This window comes from Ochlerotatus camptorhynchus, unplaced genomic scaffold (assembly GCF_037179485.1).
Source record: "Ochlerotatus camptorhynchus isolate MF236.1 unplaced genomic scaffold, CSIRO-AGI_Acam_v1.1 ptg000022l, whole genome shotgun sequence".
In the NCBI taxonomy this organism is placed as follows: Eukaryota; Metazoa; Arthropoda; class Insecta; order Diptera; family Culicidae; genus Ochlerotatus; species Ochlerotatus camptorhynchus.
In genome coordinates this window covers 2,035,778-2,055,085 of record NW_027040514.1, presented here as the reverse complement: position 1 = coordinate 2,055,085, position 19,308 = coordinate 2,035,778, and the positions used below count along the sequence as shown (strand labels likewise).

General features: G+C 45.2%; 1 protein-coding gene across 1 annotated transcript in view; it reads right to left on the bottom strand.

The window, feature by feature from the left end:
• The window catches only part of LOC135705735 (D-beta-hydroxybutyrate dehydrogenase, mitochondrial), a 292,333-nt gene that overhangs the window by 261,587 nt on the left and 11,438 nt on the right, over window positions 1–19,308 (bottom strand). Inside the window, exon 3 of the mRNA XM_065227582.1 lies at window positions 3,983–4,243. Within this exon, the coding sequence (XP_065083654.1) occupies window positions 3,983–4,243 (261 nt within the window). The remainder of the gene's footprint in view (window positions 1–3,982; window positions 4,244–19,308) is intronic.

Here is a 19,308-nt window from a genome sequence, read left to right as displayed (position 1 = left end):
CGTGGAATTTATGCAGGAGTATTTGGACCTAGGGCACATGAAATGCATCGGTATGGCCAATGACGATCGGTTGGATGAAGACAAATCAGTCTGTTATCTTCCGCATCATCCGGTGTTTAAAGAATCTAGCTCGACCACAAAGGTACGGGTTGTCTTCGATGGGTCGGCGAAAACATCCACGAGTTTTTCGCTCAACGATGTTCTGCTCTCTGGGCCCAATATTCAGGATGAACTGTTAGATTTGATGCTTCGCTTTTGGAAATACCCTGTTGCTCTTAGTCGCTGATGTCGCAAAAATGTACCGCCAGATTCGGGTACATGAGGACGACACTCCACTCCAGCGGATATTATGGAGATTCGATGGTTCGGAACCACTTCAACTGTACGAGCTGCAGACTGTCACCTACGGTTTAGCTCCATCGTCGTTCCTCGCTACGCGGGTGTTGAAACAGTTGGCTCAGGACTTAGAAAACAAATACAAGCTTGCTGCCAGCGCTGTGCAAGAAGATTTCTATATGGACGATTTTCTCTCTGGAGCCGAGTCTGTGGAAGAAGCCATCAAACTACAAAGGGAGGTACAAGCTATGATGGAAGAAGGAGGTCTTGAACTTCGAAAATGGTACTCAAACCGAGTGGAAGTACTACACAACATGCCAACCGATTTGCTGGGAATGGAATCAACGCTGCATTTCGACGAACCGCAAAAAATCAAAACACTTGGAGTGGGGTGGGAGATAGGCCCAGAGCAGTTTAGCATCGAAGTTCAGCCACTTATCAACGACGGTTGTTGGACAAAACGGAAGATCTTTTCGGCGATTGCAAAGCTCTACGACCCACTTGGATTGGTGTCTCCGTTCATAGCATGGGCCAAGATTCGGATGCAGCAACTTTGGATAGTGAATGCAGGATGAGACGATCAAGTATCTGAAGACATCATGGTCAAATGGAAGGAAATTTCAGAGCAGCTACTACTTCTCGGCGGTTACAAGGTTTCCCGGTACCTTTTCTTACCAGTTTCATCGACAGTGCAATTCCACATCTTTACTGATGCTTCAGAAGCTGGATATGGTGCATGCATCTACGCACGATCTAATAGCAAGGAACGGCATATTAACGTCGAACTCATCGCGGCAAAATCACGGGTTGCACCACTCAAACGGATTAGTCTTCCATGGTTAGAGCTTTGTGCTGCACTTTTGGGGGCGAAGCTGTATGCCCGGGTGTCAGCAGCGCTGCGGATGAAAGGGATTCCTAGCAGTTTCTGGTCCGACTCTACGGTAACTCTGCACTGGATACAAGCACCACCCAATACATGGCAGACCTACATTGGAAATCGTACATCGGAGATCAAGTTGTTAACTCACGGCCACAGCTGGAATCACGTAAACGGAATCGACAATCCGGCGGACCACGTGTCACGAGGAATGCTTCCCAAAGAATTCGTCTCCAACATCATTTGGCGGTGTGGACTCCCATGGCTGTTATTAGGAGAAGAAAGCTGGCCTAAACATCCGAACGATACTCCATCTGAGGATTTGCTGGAACGCCGGAAAACAGCTCTTGTAGGACAGAAAACGTTGGACCATCATTTCTTGTTCCAGCGATATTCATCTTTTTGGCGGATACTTCGGATTACAGCTTTACTTCTTCGTTTCAAAAATCGTTGCCGAGGAAATATCAATAATCATCCGCACCGGTGCGCTTCAGTAACAGAGCTGGAACATGCTAAGGAAGTCATCACGAAGATTGCGCAGCAGGAAATTTTGCCGGGGGGTACAAAGAGCTAGCTCGAAATCGATCTGTATCCAGGAAATCATCTCTGAGAATGCTGCGTCCATGAACTCTGTATGCACTCAGGTCCACGCATGACATTGGCCACGATGCACCAAGAATACTGGCCGGTTAACGGAAAACATATCGCCAACTCTGTGTATCGTAAGTGTTTGCATTGCTTTCGCCAAAACCCTGTTCCTGTCACCCAACCTATCGGCCAACTACCCAAACCTCGCACCGCACCTACTAGAACATTTGCTGTGACAGGAGTAGATTATTGTGGACCCGTCTACATGAAGCCAGTGCACCGACGAGCTGCAGCACGAAAAGCATTCATTGTCGTTTTTGTTTGCTTCGCATTGAAAGCTGTACATCTAGAGCTTGTCTGCGATTTGTCCACGGAAGCATTCATCGCAACATTGCGTCGATTCATCGCCATTGGGATCCGTTTGCGGAATCCTAATCGAGATCCGTTTACGGAATTCCCATCGGGATCCATCTACGCAATCCCCATCGGGATCCATATTCGGTTTCCCCATCGGGATTCGTTTACGGAATCCCCATCGGGACCCGTATTCGGTTTCCCCATCAGGATCCGTATTCGGTTGCATCCACTATGCTGTAACATCTCCCCACTTGAATGTTATACAATTTAATGTTTAAACAATTCCCTACTAACAAATTTACAATATTTGAATACATATTATTTTATAAATCCTACTAACCAACATCAGATAGCTTATTAAAACGAGACAGTACATTGTAACAAACGGTTACACCTTAGACATCGATTTGAGGTGGGTGCACAGATATGCGGAACTAGCGAGTAACCAGCTCTGAATATACCATGACAGCACTCCCGTGTAACAATTTGGTTTTATAAGGATTCTGTATACCATGATTTAGACTTCAAGAATGCGTTTAAACCTCGTTAAAACTTGCAATGCTTTTTGGTGCTGTATTCCGGAGAAAATGCACTAGCCAGAGGATAAGGATCAAGAAGGGCAGGAATGAGGCAGAAGAACTGGCTAGACAAATCTGCTAAGGAAACCTCCATCCAGGATATTGGATTTATATCTTCGTTGGAGGCCTTGTTTGAAATTTCCGCCCTGGATTAAAGGTCACGGTTGATGACTCATTCTGAGGTCTTGCAACCGAGCAAGGAATTCTTTGTTGAGAAAAAGGAACTTCTTGCAGCAAGAGAAAGCTTGCGTGGCGCTTAAACGTATTATGGATTTTCTACGACTTGTTGATTGGTGCTATGTCACGCACTTGGCAGTATCTCCGATCATAAAATGTGTTGCATTAACAAATCCCATTACGACTGTGGACTAGACAGCAAACCGCATTTTTTTCTTCTTCTTCAAAACATACTTTCCCAAGCTAATTTCCGATGCTGGATCCGTCCACAATTGAAGCGAGTGAAATTCTCGAATCACCCATAAAGTGCCGCCAATAAATAGCTCCATCTGGCATCAGCCCACGCATTATCGTCGTCGTTCTGCGAGCTTGAGGGCCATCAACTGATGGACGCAAAGCCAGTCCTTAACGAAACACATTTTATGATTGCCGCGAGACATAGCCGCTCGTTGATGGCCGTGTACCGGACGGGCTTGGGGAATGTGTAACGCCCTTTTAACAGGCTCTATGTCACTTTTGTGGCTCTGTTCCGTCCGACGGCGATTGGTCGTTAAATTTTACGGACCATTATCAATTTTTTGTCTGTTCTGGCCGTTCTCACGCGATTTACGACTAGCAGATACCACACCGGTTCCTAAATGCTTCCGCTAGCGGCCCAGAAGTGCCCGTACATGCGAGGAATTGCGAATATTCGAACACGGCAAGGATCTCCTCATTCGTCTGATGCAGAATGCGTCGTCGCAGGACGGAAACAGCATAAATCCATATCCGCGTTTGTTGATTTTTTGACATGGGTACCGTAGCAGGATAATAAAGAGATTGACTTTCCTCTTGACAGGCAAGGTAGGATGTGGTGTGTGAATGCCATTAGCCATCATCCGTCGCTTGATTTTCGGAAGTTCAAAGAGCTGTCAGTGTGCCGCATTTTAGAAATCTGCTGAAATTCAGTTCCTTTTGATGTATGAAATAATGACATCCTGGTACCGAAATAGCTCATAAATTTATACGGATCTGTGGGTTTTTGCATGGGATGGCAATTGCAGCTCCTAACATCATTGCATCCACTTACCTTAAGACTGTGGAAACCGATGGCGGCCCCGACGGTCAGGATGGCGAAGAACAGAAACAGCACGAAGGCCGACACCTGGGAAATTCCGAGAAAGTTGAACACGGCGGAGCAAACAATTGCTGCAGCGTGACAGCCGATGATTGGAACCAGAAGGCGGTCGATGAGGTCCCACGGGATCTGCCGCGGGGTGGTTTCAATCAGGACCGACCCATGTCTGGACATGCGCCGCCTGGTGGCCGGCGATTTCGGGATGGTCGCTGGCTGCAAAAGGAGAGGAGTAAAAAAGATGAAATTGCATTAATATCGATTCGAACCACGACCACGACTGACTGTATTAATTCGTTTTAAGATTACCCACACGAGAATGAGAGAGTTAAAAGAATCTAAAATCTGAAACAATATTCCCGCAGCCCACGCGCGAAATGGGATGCCTTCCCTCGGAGGAACACCAATCATGTTGCTTCTCGGTAGCAATTCGATTCATATTTGATTGAGTTTATTCCGAGCAGCAGCAGCAGCAGCAGCAGCGTCGAGGGCACAGGGATGGACGGGTGGATCATCGAAGCAAACGGAGAAGCTATTCTTGTACTACTGCCATCCACCTTCATCGAGTGGCCATCGTCAAGTCAAGTCGCTACGAACGAGCCTTAAAGGTGAATTAAACCTGGCCTACGCAGTACAGGGGAACAAACCGACATGTGCGGTTAATCGAATTCATCCTATTACATAGCATTGTTGGATGCTTTATTCATTATTTGTGATGTTAAAAAAGGTTTCCCCAATTTGGCAAACTGGTTTCCTTCTAGCCTTTACAGAAGGGACCAAGTAACAATTCAAGCTGAACGGTAATAACAGAATCGGTTTGTTAGTCCATTTAAGGTGTACAAAGCTGATTAACACCAGCCTGAATATAAAGTTGATTAGCAGTGCATTACGCGAATTGTATCCTCATAAGAAGTGTTGGCGAAATAATCAATCAAATGATATTTTCCGCGCTGACTTTGAGCTATTTTTATTATATATTAGTTCGTCCCACGTGACACCTTCAAGTGACTAAAATGCTTCACTTTGAAGTTAGTTTCCTAGCTGATTTTTAAATTATATAGGGTATATGCTCCAACTACCCTCACTCAGGTTATTCACATTCGCTCGTTATCGTAGCTTTCGTTCTCGCGTTGACGCCGCTGTTAGCTACCACCAAAATGGTACGCCACCGTGAGGAGGCGCCGCCAGCACCAGGCCCTTCGAAAAGGGTGCGCACTCAGCAGACGGTCTCGGAAGAGGTCGCAAATCGGCTTATGGCTATTCAGGAGCAAGTATCGGATACTACCGTGGCAAAAATCAAGCTACCACCAATTTTCACCACACAACGGGACAGTGATGCTCTGAAAAATGAGCTGAAAAAATATGAAACCACTTTTCAAGCGTTGCATCACCGGCACCAAAATTGAATACGAAGCCATCGGTAAATTTCTGCAACATCACAAGCAGGGGTTTTACACACACGACGTGGCTGCATCCAAGCCATTCAAAGCAGTGCTGCATGGGCTTGCGGATACGGAGCCGAATACAATACTGAAGGAACTGCAGGAGCTGGACCTCAAGCCAGTGAAGGTGTTCCGGATGATGAGACACAACACCGGTGTGGACTACAGGGACGTTCTTTTCCTTGTCCACTTTGCCAAACATTCAGTGAACATGGAAAAGTTGCGTAGCATCCGCACTCTTTTCAGCACGATAGTGGAATGGAAGCGGTACAAGGCTGTGCACCGTGACGTCACGCAGTGCACAAACTGCCATGGTTTTGGACATGGCACCCGGAACTGTCACATGCTGCCCAAATGTGGGTCCTGTGGTGACGCACACAAGACTCAGGAAAGCAAACTTTCCGACGAGGCAGAGCCATTGTGCATCAATTGTGGTTCCACCCATCGAGCCACAAGCCGTGATTGCCCAAAGCGAGTGGAATTCATTCAAATCTGCAAAAAGTCATCAACGAAGAACCAACCGAAACGGAGAAGTGACCCGGTACCAGAAGATAACGATCGGAACTATCCAACTCTGCAACCACGCCGGCCGATTCCGGTACTTCCTCCACTGCCACTCAACCAACGTTTGTCATCCGCAGCTGCATCGGTCCCCTCTGGTTCTCATACCGCACACGCTACACCTTGTAATGTAGTAACTTGTGAGTAGTTTACATTTAACGTGTTTCACACTTTGTGAATACCATCACCTTATGTGCTCACCTTTGTAATAGACCCTTCTTGAATAAAGCTAACTCCAGTCTCAACACGAATCACATGGTGTCAGAATTAAATTTTGTTAAACCGCGGAGTTTCGGGTGCAATTGGCCGTAAAATGTTGAGAAACAACAATAAAGATAAGAAACAGTGAATTGTTTCCTCACGAACGTGAAAATCGTAAAAAAAAGGAACGGAAACACATAAAAAAACGAGTTTTGTAATCGCATACAACATGGCGGCTGCTGGTGGAGCTCCGGCTGCTTCTACAGCAGGTCTGAAGCCACCAAAACCACTAGTGTTAAGTGATAATATGGCAGAACAGTGGCGAAGTTGGTACCGTCAGTTCAGGTGGTTTTCAATCGCGACACAATTAGATGTGAAACCAAGCGCAGTGCAGGCAGCAACGCTGTTAAGTGCAATCGGTGTGGATTGTATACGTATTTTCGATACTTTTGGGCTACGCCCCGAGCAGGAAGATGACATTACCGTGATAGTTCAAAAATTCAACGAATACTTTACTCCGAAGTCATGTATCACATACGAGCGGTATCATTTCAACAAAATAGTGCAGAAGGAAGAAGAACCTTTCGATGTGTTTGTAACTCGCGTCCGGGAGCAGGCTAAAAAATTTTCATTTAGCGTTTTACACGACTCGCTAATTAAAGACAAGTTAATCATTGGAACGCGGTTTTCGAAGCTAGTTCCTCAATTACTTGATGACGAGCTCACGCTTCAGAAAACTATTGAACTGTGTCGTAACTTTGAACTAACATGGATGCAAAAAAGAGAATTGAATAAAGAAGAAAAGGTTGAAGTATTAAAGTCGGTAAAACGACACGAAGAACCAAAAAGGTAGAATGAAGATATGTTTGACTGTAATCGCTGTGGAAGAAAGCACAAAAGAGGTGCTTGCCAGCGTTGCCAGATTGTTTTCATGATTATCGGTATCAAATGATTAAAAAATCGGTATTTATCGGTATTCACTGATTTAATTAATTTTAATTTTTTTCAATTTTTTTTGGACTAAAATCAAGAGATGTACTTTCTATGTAAGTTGGAAGAAATCTCTGGGAAATATTTTAATAAGTCTCTTAATGGTACCGACTAATCTTCCAGAGGAAGAATAAAGAAGATCTTGTGGAGAAAGTTTGAAGGAAGTTCTAAAAAATGTCTAAAAAACATCCGGGATCTTGCAAGACAAACATTGAGAATCTTCTGGCAAACATATTTTAGTAACTTTCGGAAAAAAATCAGAAGTCCGAAAAGTTTGGAAATTGGAATCCAATCCCGGAGGACCCATTTCCTGGGGAAGTTAGGAGAAGCTTGGAAAAACCTTCCAACAAGTCGGAAAAAACCTACGGAGAGTGACTTATGAAGAAACTTTCATAGGAAGACAAAATAAACTTTTGGGAGAACTCAAGAGATGCATGCGGTTGAACTTTAATTGAACTTCTTGGAGAAGACGGAAGATACTTCCAGGAGACACTGGGAGAAACTTCGCTAAGTAGATTGGAAGAAACTTCTGGAAAAAGTCAGACGCCAGAGGGCTTACAGAACAGTTGAAAGATACTTCAAGAAGAAGTTGGGAAAATTGGAAAATTTAGATTTCTTGGGGATGTTAGCACAATATTCCCTGTAGTTACTCATATGCTCTATTGATCCAGCAATTTTCCTGATATTCATAAAACATCTATGAAAATCTCACAATGTTCCTGAAATTTTCGGAACATTCCTGAATTGCACTTCGGAATATCCCATAATTCTTCGGAACTCCCTGAAAGTTCTTGAAATTTTCCTAAAGTTAATGGGGATGTTTTGAGGTTCTCTGATCATCCTTGAAGTACTCGGATCTTCCCTGATTATTTTGAAACTACCGGAAAATCTCTTATCTACTTTAAAAGTCCCTTGAACATCTTTAGCGCATACTTTTTTTTAAATTAATGAACATCAGCATTAAAGTTCTTTGATCTTCCCGATTTTTTTTAATTTTTTTAAAGTTCTGTAAACTGCCGATAAAAAACACAGAACTTCCCTTAAAATGTTCTCACAATTTTTACTGAAGTTTTTGAAAATTCTCTGATTTTCTCTAAACTAATTTAAAGATTAAGAAATTTCCTTGAATTAATATGTCCTGATGTTCTCAGAGCTTCCCTAAAGTTATCTCAATTCTCCTGAAACAAATGGAACTATCCGGAAAACCATTGAATTTCTTTGAAGTTCTTTGGTCTTGTGAAGATTCCAAAATATTTCAGTTTCCTTAAGTTCATTAGAGTTCTCTGGGCTTTATTGACATTTCCGGGTTCTCGAATTTGAACAGAAGTTCATGAAACTGTTTTTAATTTATCGGAACCTACCCAAAAGTCCGAACTATTCTGAAGTTTCAGAGCTTCTGAAAGGTTCCTGAAGTTTTCCTGAAACTAATGGAACCGCAATAAAACTCTGGAAGCATTTCTGTAGTACCGGGGAAGTTGAAAAAACTGACGGGAGGAGACGGGAGAACCTTTCGACGAAGCCAGAAGAAGCTTCCAAGGCAAGTCGAAATAGCTTTCCGCAAGAAATAGGAAAATAAGTTACAGGCTAAGGTGTACAGAAATTCCTAGGGAAAGTTGGAAGAAACTTCAAAAGAAAGATTGAAGAAATTTCAGGAAGTTCAAAAATTAACGTTTTTTGGACCCATTTTTCCAAAGAATAGAAGTATTTCCCGATTTCCACAAATTACTGGGGTGACCCATTATCTGTTTCTCGACTCCTTTGTAAACAAAAATGGCGAGGAAATGGAAGCATTAGTCGAAAGAGATTCAATCATAAGACATTTTTGAAGATGAAATTTTTTTAGAGCACTCTCAAAAATGTTAATTTTCAATAAGATAAAAGTCTGTCACAATAGTTTCCTCTGACAATTCAGTGTGGGCAGGCAGTAATCATTTTGAGTATTAATAAAAAAAAAAAACGGTATAAATCGGTATTAAAACTCAAAAATCGGTATTTTGAGAAACCTTATCTGTATATCGGTATCAAGTTTGAAAATCGGTATAAATACCGATAAATCGGTATATCTGGCAACGCTGGTGCTTGCCCTGCGTTTGAAAAAATGTGCAATGCTTGTGGACTAAAGGGACACTTTGCCGTTATGTGTAAATCGAAGAGAAAATCTGAGAAAAAGGTGAGTGAGATCACACGTCAAGTGAGTGAATGTGACGAATCAGAAGCAGAAGAAGAGTTTTACGTGCATACTGTGAAGAACAACAGAGAGGACGACTGGTTCGAGACCATCGAAGTTCAAGGAAGAAGAGTATCAGTCAAGCTGGATACCGGCGCCCAGTGCAACGTGCTGCCCATGAGGATTCTCCAGGATATTTCCGTAGCAATCGAACCATCAGTGACGAAAAATCTGGTGACATACAACGGCCAGAAAATTCCGGTCGTAGGTGAAATTTCTACACAATGCCTCATAAAAGGTAGGTCCAGTCCAATTACTTTTAAAGTTGTGAAGGAAGACGTCACCCCAGTGCTAGGCCGCAAAACTTGCATTGTCCTTCAACTGATAGCCAGGATTAACACTGTTGAAATAAACAAAAGTGATCTGTACGAAGGCCTGGGATGTTTACGAAATTACGTTTATGATATTGATCTCGTTGGTAACCCAGCATGGGAGATCCGCCCATCGAGAAACGTACCCCACAGCATCAGAGAGGATGTTAAAAAAGAACTTTCTAGTATGGAAAGATTAGGAGTGATTGCAAAGATACGTGAACCAACCCCCGTTGTTAATGCCATGGTTATTGTTCGAAAGAAAGGAAAATTGCGGATCTGCATAGATCCATCGCAGGTTAATCAGAATCTCTTAAGAAGACATCACTCACTTACAACGATTGAAGAAATCGCTGCACGCCTTAAGAATTCTAGTCGGTTCACAATTTTGGATTGTAAAAAGGTTTCTGGCAGATAAAAGTAACTGACCGCACATCAAAATACCTCACGTTTGGAACGCCGTGGGGCCGTTATTGTTGTAAGCGACTACCATTTGGCCTGGCATCGGCTCCCGAGGTATTCCAAAGCATTATGCTAGAGGTAATTGGAGGTATCGATGGCGTTGAATGCTCTATGGATGATATATTGATTCACGCCAGGAGCTCAAGGGAGTTGCAGGAAATTACAAACATCGTATTGAAACAAATCCAGACTGCAGGACTAAAGTTGAACCGTGAGAAGTGCTTGTTTGACCAGCCATCAGTAAAGTTCCTGGGACACATCCTGTCGGCCGACGGATTAAAAGCAGATGATGATAAACTTGATGCAATACGGAATCTCCAAGTACCTACTAATAGGCAGCAGCTGCAGAGAGCTCTAGGCATGATTACGTACCTCGGTAAGTTCATTAAAAACCTGTCAGAAATTACAAGCCCACTTCGAACGCTCTTAGCAACGAACGTTGCATGGGATTGGAACGTAGAACAACAAGATGCCTTTCTGAAAATAAAAAACATGATGATTTCTCCGCCCATACTAGCCTTCTACGACGTCAATGCACCTGTTACGTTGTCGGTGGATGCCAGTTCCAAAGCGATGGGGGCAGTGCTATTGCAAGGTGGTCAGCCAGTCGCCTACGCTTCGAAGTCGTTAAATCCAGCAGAACTTAATTATCCGCAAATAGAGAATGAGGCTGCAGCAATTCGTTTTGCATGTCAAAAATTTCACCAGTACATATACGGCAAAGAATTGACCATCGAGAGTGACCATAAACCACTAGAGTCAATTTTTCGGAAGCCTTTAGACCGCGCACCACCAAGGTTGAAGAGGATTAGGCTGGATGTTGCGCAGTATAATCCACGTGTCGTCTACGTAAGAGGCAAGGACATACCAATCCCAGATATACTGAGTCGGGACGTCTTGAATCAACATAAAGATGAGTTTGAGGAAGAACTCGAGGTTCATATCGTACTACAGATGTCTAAGCGAGCAGCTACCGAGCTTCGAGATCACGTCACGATTGATCATGAAATGCAACTACTGAAACAAATGATAATGACTGGTTGGCCAGATCAACGAGACGATGTAAATCCTATCCTGCGTAAATTCTGGTGTTTCCGCGATGAACTTGCGGTATACGAGGGAATAGTGTTCAAGGCTAATCAAGTAATGGTTCCACGATCACTGCGAAAAAAAATGCTAACAACTATCCATAGCGGACATCCCGGACTACACAATTGTGTGAAGCGTGCGAAGCAGTCCTTATTTTGGATAAACATGACTTCCGACATCCAGGAAATAGTCGATGCCTGCAGAGTCTGCCAAAAGCATCAACGAGACAACGTCAAACAAACCATCGTATCAAAAGAAATTCCAGGTTTGCCATTTGAGAGAGTAGCGTCGGACTTATTTCACTTCAAAGGCAAAGAATACATACTCATTGCGGATAGCTATTCGAGTTTCTTCGATTTCAAGGAGCTATCGGATTTGTCGTCACGTGCCATAATCGCAAAACTTAAGGAATGGTTTGCGGTGCATGGTATCCCACTTGTACTTGAATCGGATAACGGACCTCAGTATTCGTCAGAGGAGTTCAAAGTGTTTGCAAGGGAGTGGAGCTTTGATCACAGCACTTCCAGCCCAAGCTTTCCACGAGCCAACGGATTAGCCGAACGCTACGTGCAGACGGCTAAAATGATTCTTAAGAAATGTGCTGAAGATAAGTCAGATATACAACTAGCATTACTTCACGCCAGGAACACGCCGAGGTCTACTGGATTGCCCGCTCCATGTGAAAGATTAATGGGAAGACTTTTACGCACAAATTTACCGGTCACTGATGAGAAGTTGCAGCCCAAACTAATCACCGGAGTTCCACAGGCATTGTCGGAAGAAAGAAAGCTACAGAAGCAGTACGCCGATAGGGGAGCTGTGGAGTCAAGTCAATACCAGCCAGGAGAACCAGTATTGCTTCAGAATCAAAATACCAAGACCAGCAACAGTGATGCATTGTATCGACGATAGAAGATCGTATGCTGTAACCGACGGAGAAACTGTACTCAGGAGGAACACCCACCACTTGCGGCCACCTAAAGCAGTAGAAAACGAAGGCCAAGAAGCGTTGGAGCCACAACCCATACCAGGAGAACAGTTCACATCCACTAAGGATGTTGCTTCAGAGAGCAACTCAGAAGTCAACCAACCAGCTGAAGAACCGAGTGAAGATCAAATGGTTGGAAAGCAACAGCGAACAACACGCAACGGCCGTATTGTTAAACCATTGAGGTTTAAAGATTTTGATTATTATTAACGTTCTAAAAAAGGAAAGATGTAATGTAGTAACTTGTGAGTAGTTTACATTTAACGTGTTTCACACTTTGTGAATACCATCACCTTATGTGCTCATCTTTGTAATAGACCCTTCTTGAATAAAGCTAACTCCAGTCTCAACACGAATCACACACCTGGCTTCCCGTCCAGGTTTCAATGGCGACAAGATGGTGCATCCCTTCCTCCAAAGGAAAGTGAACCGTCGCTGTACACCTCTGCGGAAATGTGGAGTATTTTCACCGAGATGCACAACATGAAGAAAAGGTGCAAAACCCGCGACGAGCAGATTCAGGTCATAGGCTATCTTCTGTACAATTATGGGGTCAAATGAGTCCCGCCAACATGCGCTTTGCAAATTGGAATGCTTGCCAATCCGAGCAAAAAAGACCGAGCTAGTCTCATTCCTGAATGAACACAACATTGACGTCGGTATCTTTACCGAGACCCATCTCAAACCAGAAGATAGCCTTGCCATACCTGATTTTCGATTGTTCAGACTCGATCGCACCAGCTCCAGAGGAGGAGGGGTAGCGATTGCCACTAGTAGGAACATATGCTGCCGCCTGCTGCCGACTTTTCATCTTCAAGTCATCGAAGCCATCGGTGTGGAAGTTTCCACTTGTGTTGGCTCTAGCACCATCATCGCGGCATATTGCCCCAAGCAAGTCCACATAAACGACGGGTCGGCATCAAAACTGCGACAAGACATCATGAAGTTAACTCGGCGGCAGAGCAAGTACATTATCGCCGGGGACCTCAACGCGAAACACCAAGCCTGGGGAAACAGCAGAAACAACAGAGGAACGGCATTATCTTAAACGACGACGTTGAAGAAGGTCACTACAACATCTTGAGCCCGGATTCTCCCATCTGGTTGAGTCGATCCGGAGCTCTATCAACCATCGATTTCTACATCTTCAATTTGGCCAACATCTCTAAACCAGTCGTCGTTCAAGGTGGCTGTGGTGGGATCCACCGTTAACCAATTTGAAGCTTTCCGGCGCAACTATCATCGTGCCGACTGGGGGTCAGTTCCAACACTGCGTCGACACCGCTATAGACTACGATGTCCAACCGGAATCGTTCGAAGACGTTGACTGGTGTCTGCGCTCCATCGATGAAGCTATTTCCCGGGAGCTACATGTGCCAGTATCCAGACAGGTGAGTAATACTCTGAACCTTGACAGGCACACTAAAGACCTTATTAGCTTCCGCAACACGATTCGTAGGCAGTACCAGCCTACTGGTCTGCCTATCCTGAAGACCAATTGCAACCGTTTGAACAAAATCATCCAAGCCAGAGGATGGTGGATTTCAGAAATGCGGACTTTGCAAACAAAATTCACCAGATGGTGCTAAGCCATTCTGGAAAATGACAAAGATTTTGAAAAATAAGCCAAGGCCCATTCCTCGCCTTTTCTCTCCTAACCAAAATTCGGATCCATCTTTGCTAATAACTCCAGTTGAAAAGGCCAATGCTCTTGGGCAACACTTTGTGAATTCACATAACCTTGGCCACGCCATGGTGAGTCCCCACAAGCCTGCAGTATCAGAGGCTATGTCTAGAGTCGCTGCCACCCCCGTAGTTGTCCCTGACGAAAGTAGAATATCGGCTGATGAGGTGATAGCAGCGATTAAATCAACCAAGAACGCTGGTGTCGATGGAGTGTTCAACCTCGAGTTGAAAAACTTGAGTGTTGACTTCTTCAAGCACCTTGCAGTGGTCTTCAATAAGTGTTTGATGCTTAGGTACTTCCCTGCATGCTGGAAGTTAGTCAAAGTGATTCCAATACACAAGCCTGGCAATGATCCTACCAGTGCCAAGAGCTATCGCCCCATCAGCCTCTTGTCATCCATCTCAAAGCTATTCGAACAACTGATGTTCAGCCGTCTGCTGGTGTTTTCAAATGACAATAACGTCTTTCTTAAAAAGCAATTCTTGTTTAGGAAAGGCCACTCTACCATCTGATGAATCGAATCCACCCGCAGTGAAAGAATAAAGAATGGTTTTATTTCGAGCTTCTCTTGTTAACACATGGGTTGAGAAATTGAGGGCACAACTCGTGCGAATGCAAAATACAAAAGAAAACAAGCACGCAACATGTGCCGGTATAAAAATGTTCATACAGTGTTGGAAAATTACTTGCTAATTCTACTAGGTTGATAGGGTTGTCGTTCCACTCCTACAGTCCTCCTGAATGACTACCAACCTCGTTACTAGTTCATTAAGTCGATAGCCCTACTCTTTCTACAAACTTCAGCAGCAATGACGGACCAAGAGGCTTCGTTAAAGCGTCTGCCACCATCTCAACAGTAGGACAGTAGATTAGCTGAACTATCTTCCGCTCACAAAGTTCACGAACGTAGTGGCTCTTTGTATCAATGTGCTTGACTGACACGTTCTGCCTAAGCAAAAGACAAGCATCCTTGATTGTCTTCATAAATTGTAGTCCCGCCGGTTTGGCGTTCGTCCTAATCGTCCAGCAAACGTCGCAGCCATACAGCTTCTTGGCAAGTCACCGTAAGCGCATTGTACTCTGCCTCGAGTGACGATAAGGCAACGCAGTCCTGACCCTTGCTAATCCAGTAAATCGGTCTTCCGCCATAAAAGAACACGTACCCGGATGTAGAACGCCTGGTACGCTTATCTCCAGCCCAGTCCGAGTCGGAATAGCCAATCAAGTGACAACCATCGCCTGGACCAAACGTCAGCTTATACTCCTTCGTTGTCTTCACGTACTGCAACACACGCTTCGCCGCACTCAAATCGTTCTGATTCGGGTCACCACCAGGTAGAGCAGCGCCCCTATCAAGCTACAGTAGATAGTCTTGTTGGAAAACGGCTTGCTCTCCTCGTTCAAGGTCGTATATCCCGGATCAATAGGTGTACGCACTGGATGTGCATCCTCCATTCCGAACCTCTTGATCAAACAGTCGATGTATGCAGTCAGTCGCAATGAAAAATACTTTCCATCTCGTCCAATTTCGTAGCCTAAGAAATGTCGAACAGCTCTGAGCGACGTAATATTGAACTTTTCTCGTAGTCGTCGGTAGATTTCGTCCATTTCCGCTTCATCCGTGCATCCCATCAGCAGGTCGTCCACATAAACGAGTAAGTAGACGGTTGCTCGATCTGAACGACGAACGTACAGACAGGGATCGGAGTTGCACTGCACGAATCCAAGTTCTACCAGCGCGGTAGGCAGCGCCTTATTCCAGCATCGAGCGGATTGTCTCATACCGTAGATGCTCTTTTGTAATTTACACACCATTTCTCGTTCGGCTGTCTCAAATCCTGGAGGCTGTCGCATGTACAGCTCCTCGTCGATAGTCCCGTTGAGGTACGCCGAATGACATGTATGCCGACGAGTACCGAGACGGGCATTTTCGGATTCGAACTTAACACGTTGGATTGTCATTTACGAATGTATGAATAGTTGTATTCTGCCTTACCATCTAACTTACATTTTCCTTGTTATTATTTGACCCAAGCTCAAGCCTCCAACGATGTTTGAAAAATAAGTTAATGTCAACCAGATGTGTATCGTACGGCAACATGTGTAACGCTGCGTAAGCAAAGCTATACCCATGCGGAAGGTAAAGAACAGTTCATACGCAAAGCGCGCATGCTGTTTGGTATAATTATGTAAATGAGGAAAGGGTGTCAAGCGACCTCGTTGCTGAATTTATGACTCGTACATTAATTTTGGGTGTGCATGTTTTAAACGAATGGTTGAAATGATAGACAAATGAGAAGAACGCATAGGGATGCTACAGCCGTCTTGACGTCGTACTGTTTCAACAGCAACTCTTTCTTCCCGGCCACTGCAAGCATCGCCCTCAGCGTCGACTGTCGGGTTACTGGAGCGTATACTTCCGAATAGTCCACTCCGAACGTTTGCGTGTAGCCTTGTGCCACGATCCGTGCCTTGTGCTTAACTACTTCGCCAGTCTCATTCCTTTTTAACTTAAACACCCACTTAGCTCCAATGATCTTCTTGCCGGCAGGCAGTTTCACAAGATTCCAGGTCGTATTCACCTTGTGCGCCTCTATTTCTTCACGCATAGCTGCTCGCCACTCCGGAATGCGCATCGCTTCACGGTAATCACTGGGTTCTTCTTCGTGAGAGACTTGCCCCACAACGTAATCACCAAATCTGGGAGGCAAAACTCCCCGGTTGCGCCGATCTTCTCTTCTCAGAGGCCACGTTTCCACTTCTTCGAAACCGTAAAAGTCATCCTCTTCTTCTTCCTGGAGTTCATGCGCGTCTGTATCTTCATATACTGATTCGGGATCTTCAGGTTCTTCTGCCACTTCACTACCCGCCCTTTGTCCAATGAACACTTCATTTTCACAATCCGCTTCCACTGGCTCTTCTATCTCAGCTGCACCTTGATCCACAGGCTCTTCCGGTTGCTTCACTCGTTCCTCCTCCTGTTGTGATCCGTTCCCCAGCTCTATGAACCGTGCATCCCGACTCACGGTAACTCGGTCGGTCTCACAGTCCACGAATCGGTAGCCCTTGTGGCTTTCCGAATAACCTACGAAGATCATCTTCTTCGATTTTTGTCAAACGTCTTCCTCTTGACTCGGGAATATGAACGTATGCTTCACAGCCGAATACACGAAGCTGAGAGAGATCCGGCTTCAGTCCAGTCCACGATTCAAACGGCGTTCGATCCATGGCTCTTGATGGCAGTCGATTCTGAATGAAGGCAGCCGTCAGAACAGCTTCTCCCCAGTATCGCTTTGGGAGTCCCGCATCCAGCAGCATACAATTCGCCATCTCCTGCAAAGCCCTGTTCTTCCTCTCCGCTACGCCATTGGATTGCGGCGAGTTGGGAGTTGAAAACTGTGCATGAATACCCTCGGCCTTGTAAAATTCCTGCAGACTCTCGGCAATATATTCTCCGCCGCCGTCCGACCGCACAATGCGAACCTTCCGTCCAAAAATATTCTCCGTCCAGCGAACATACTCCTCGATCTTGCTAGCCGCTTCACTTTTAGACTTAAGCAGAAACACCACACAGAAACGACTATGATCGTCGATCATGGTCAAAAAATACTTATTACCGCTCGGTGTCGCGTTCTCAATAGGGCCGCAGAGATCCGTATGGACAATGTCGAGCGGTTGCTTCGATTTCTTCTCAGTAACCTGCGGAAACGGGCTACGAGCTAGCTTCCCCTTAAGGCAACACTCACAGATAATCCGTTCACCGCAATCCTTAATGTTCAAACCTTCCGCCAATCCCTTCGATTGAATAGCGCCTACAGCATCCATGTCCCGATGTCCGACTCTCCTATGCCAAGTATGTTGACACTGCGCAGTATGGTTTCCAGTCGCAACCATACTCGATTCCGCTATCTTGAGCACATATTGATTGCCATGCGTTTCGCCTACTGCCACGACAACACCATCAGCAGACTTGACTTCACAGTGGTCCATTTTGAAGATGACATCAAACTCCTTCAGCGCAAGCTTGCGGACAGAAATCAATCCGCCTTCCAATGCAGGAACGAACAAAACGTAATCCAGCTTAATCGCTATGCGCTTGCCTTGTCCATTTACGCCAAACAGTACTCCGCTTCCGCAACCAGCCGATTTCATCCTGTTTGAATTCGGTGAAAAAACCTCGATCGTTTGTCATGTGGCACGTACAGCCACTGTCCACGACCCAAGCACCAGGAATCACATCGCCTGCTACAAAGCAGACCACGCCACAAACAGCACTGTCCTTCACTTCGGGTTTCTTCACGGATTTTTCCACTTCCGCCTGCTTCACTTTCTGATCCGAAGCCGCTTTCTTCGGTTCTTTCGAATTCTCACCCTTTTTAGCTTCCAGAAACTTGCGGCAATTCCGACGAAAATGCCCCGGCTGATGACAGAAGAAGCACTTCTTTTCGGTCTTCGTTTTTATGCCCGTACGTAGAGCTTTCTCCTCCTTCGAACCGTTTTTCTGTTGACCCGAACGCTTCTGACATTCGTCCCGTAGACGAGCCACAACCAGGTCCATCGTCAAATCCTCCTGCGGTCGATTTTCTAGCGATGTGACGAAACTGTTGAACGACGGTGGCAAACTACGCAACAGCATAATTATTCGTAGCAGCTCTCCCAGTTCGATGCCCGCGTTGTCGAGCCGCTCATACAGACTCTCGATCTGGTCGATGTGTTTTTCGATATCGCCCCCTTCTGCCAGATTCAGGGAACACAGCTGCTGGAGGAGCATCGCCTGATTCCCGATCGTCGCTTTCTCGTGGTAGACCTGTAAATTACGCCACATCTCACGCGCCGTCACAGCTTTCTTCACAAACCGCAACTGGCTGTTCTCCACAAACAAAAAAAACCGTCTTACGTGCCTTCCGGTCATCCTTCACCCATTGCGCAAGCTCGGCTAGGTCAACCTGCTCCGGCTTCGGCTTATCCACAACATCCCAAACTTCCTCCCGTTCAAGCAGCGTCTTCATTCGGTACTTCCAGGAGACGTAGTTTGTGTTGTTCAATTTGGTGTTCAGACTGTCCGCCATCTTTTCTCTTCTTCACTTTTCACAGCACTTCGGTCGTCGGAAAAATTTCCGGAAAACAGTTTTCGCCTTTTATTTTTATTTTTCCCACTTTCCACCACTGGGCACACAACCTGATGAATCGAATCCACCCGCAGAGTCCGTGGGAACTTGGATAAATGAGAAAAAGCCACCAGAAAACGAATAACGCGAAACTTTGTGAAAGCATAAAGAATGGTTTTATTTCGAGCTTCTCTTGTTAACACATGGGTTGAGAA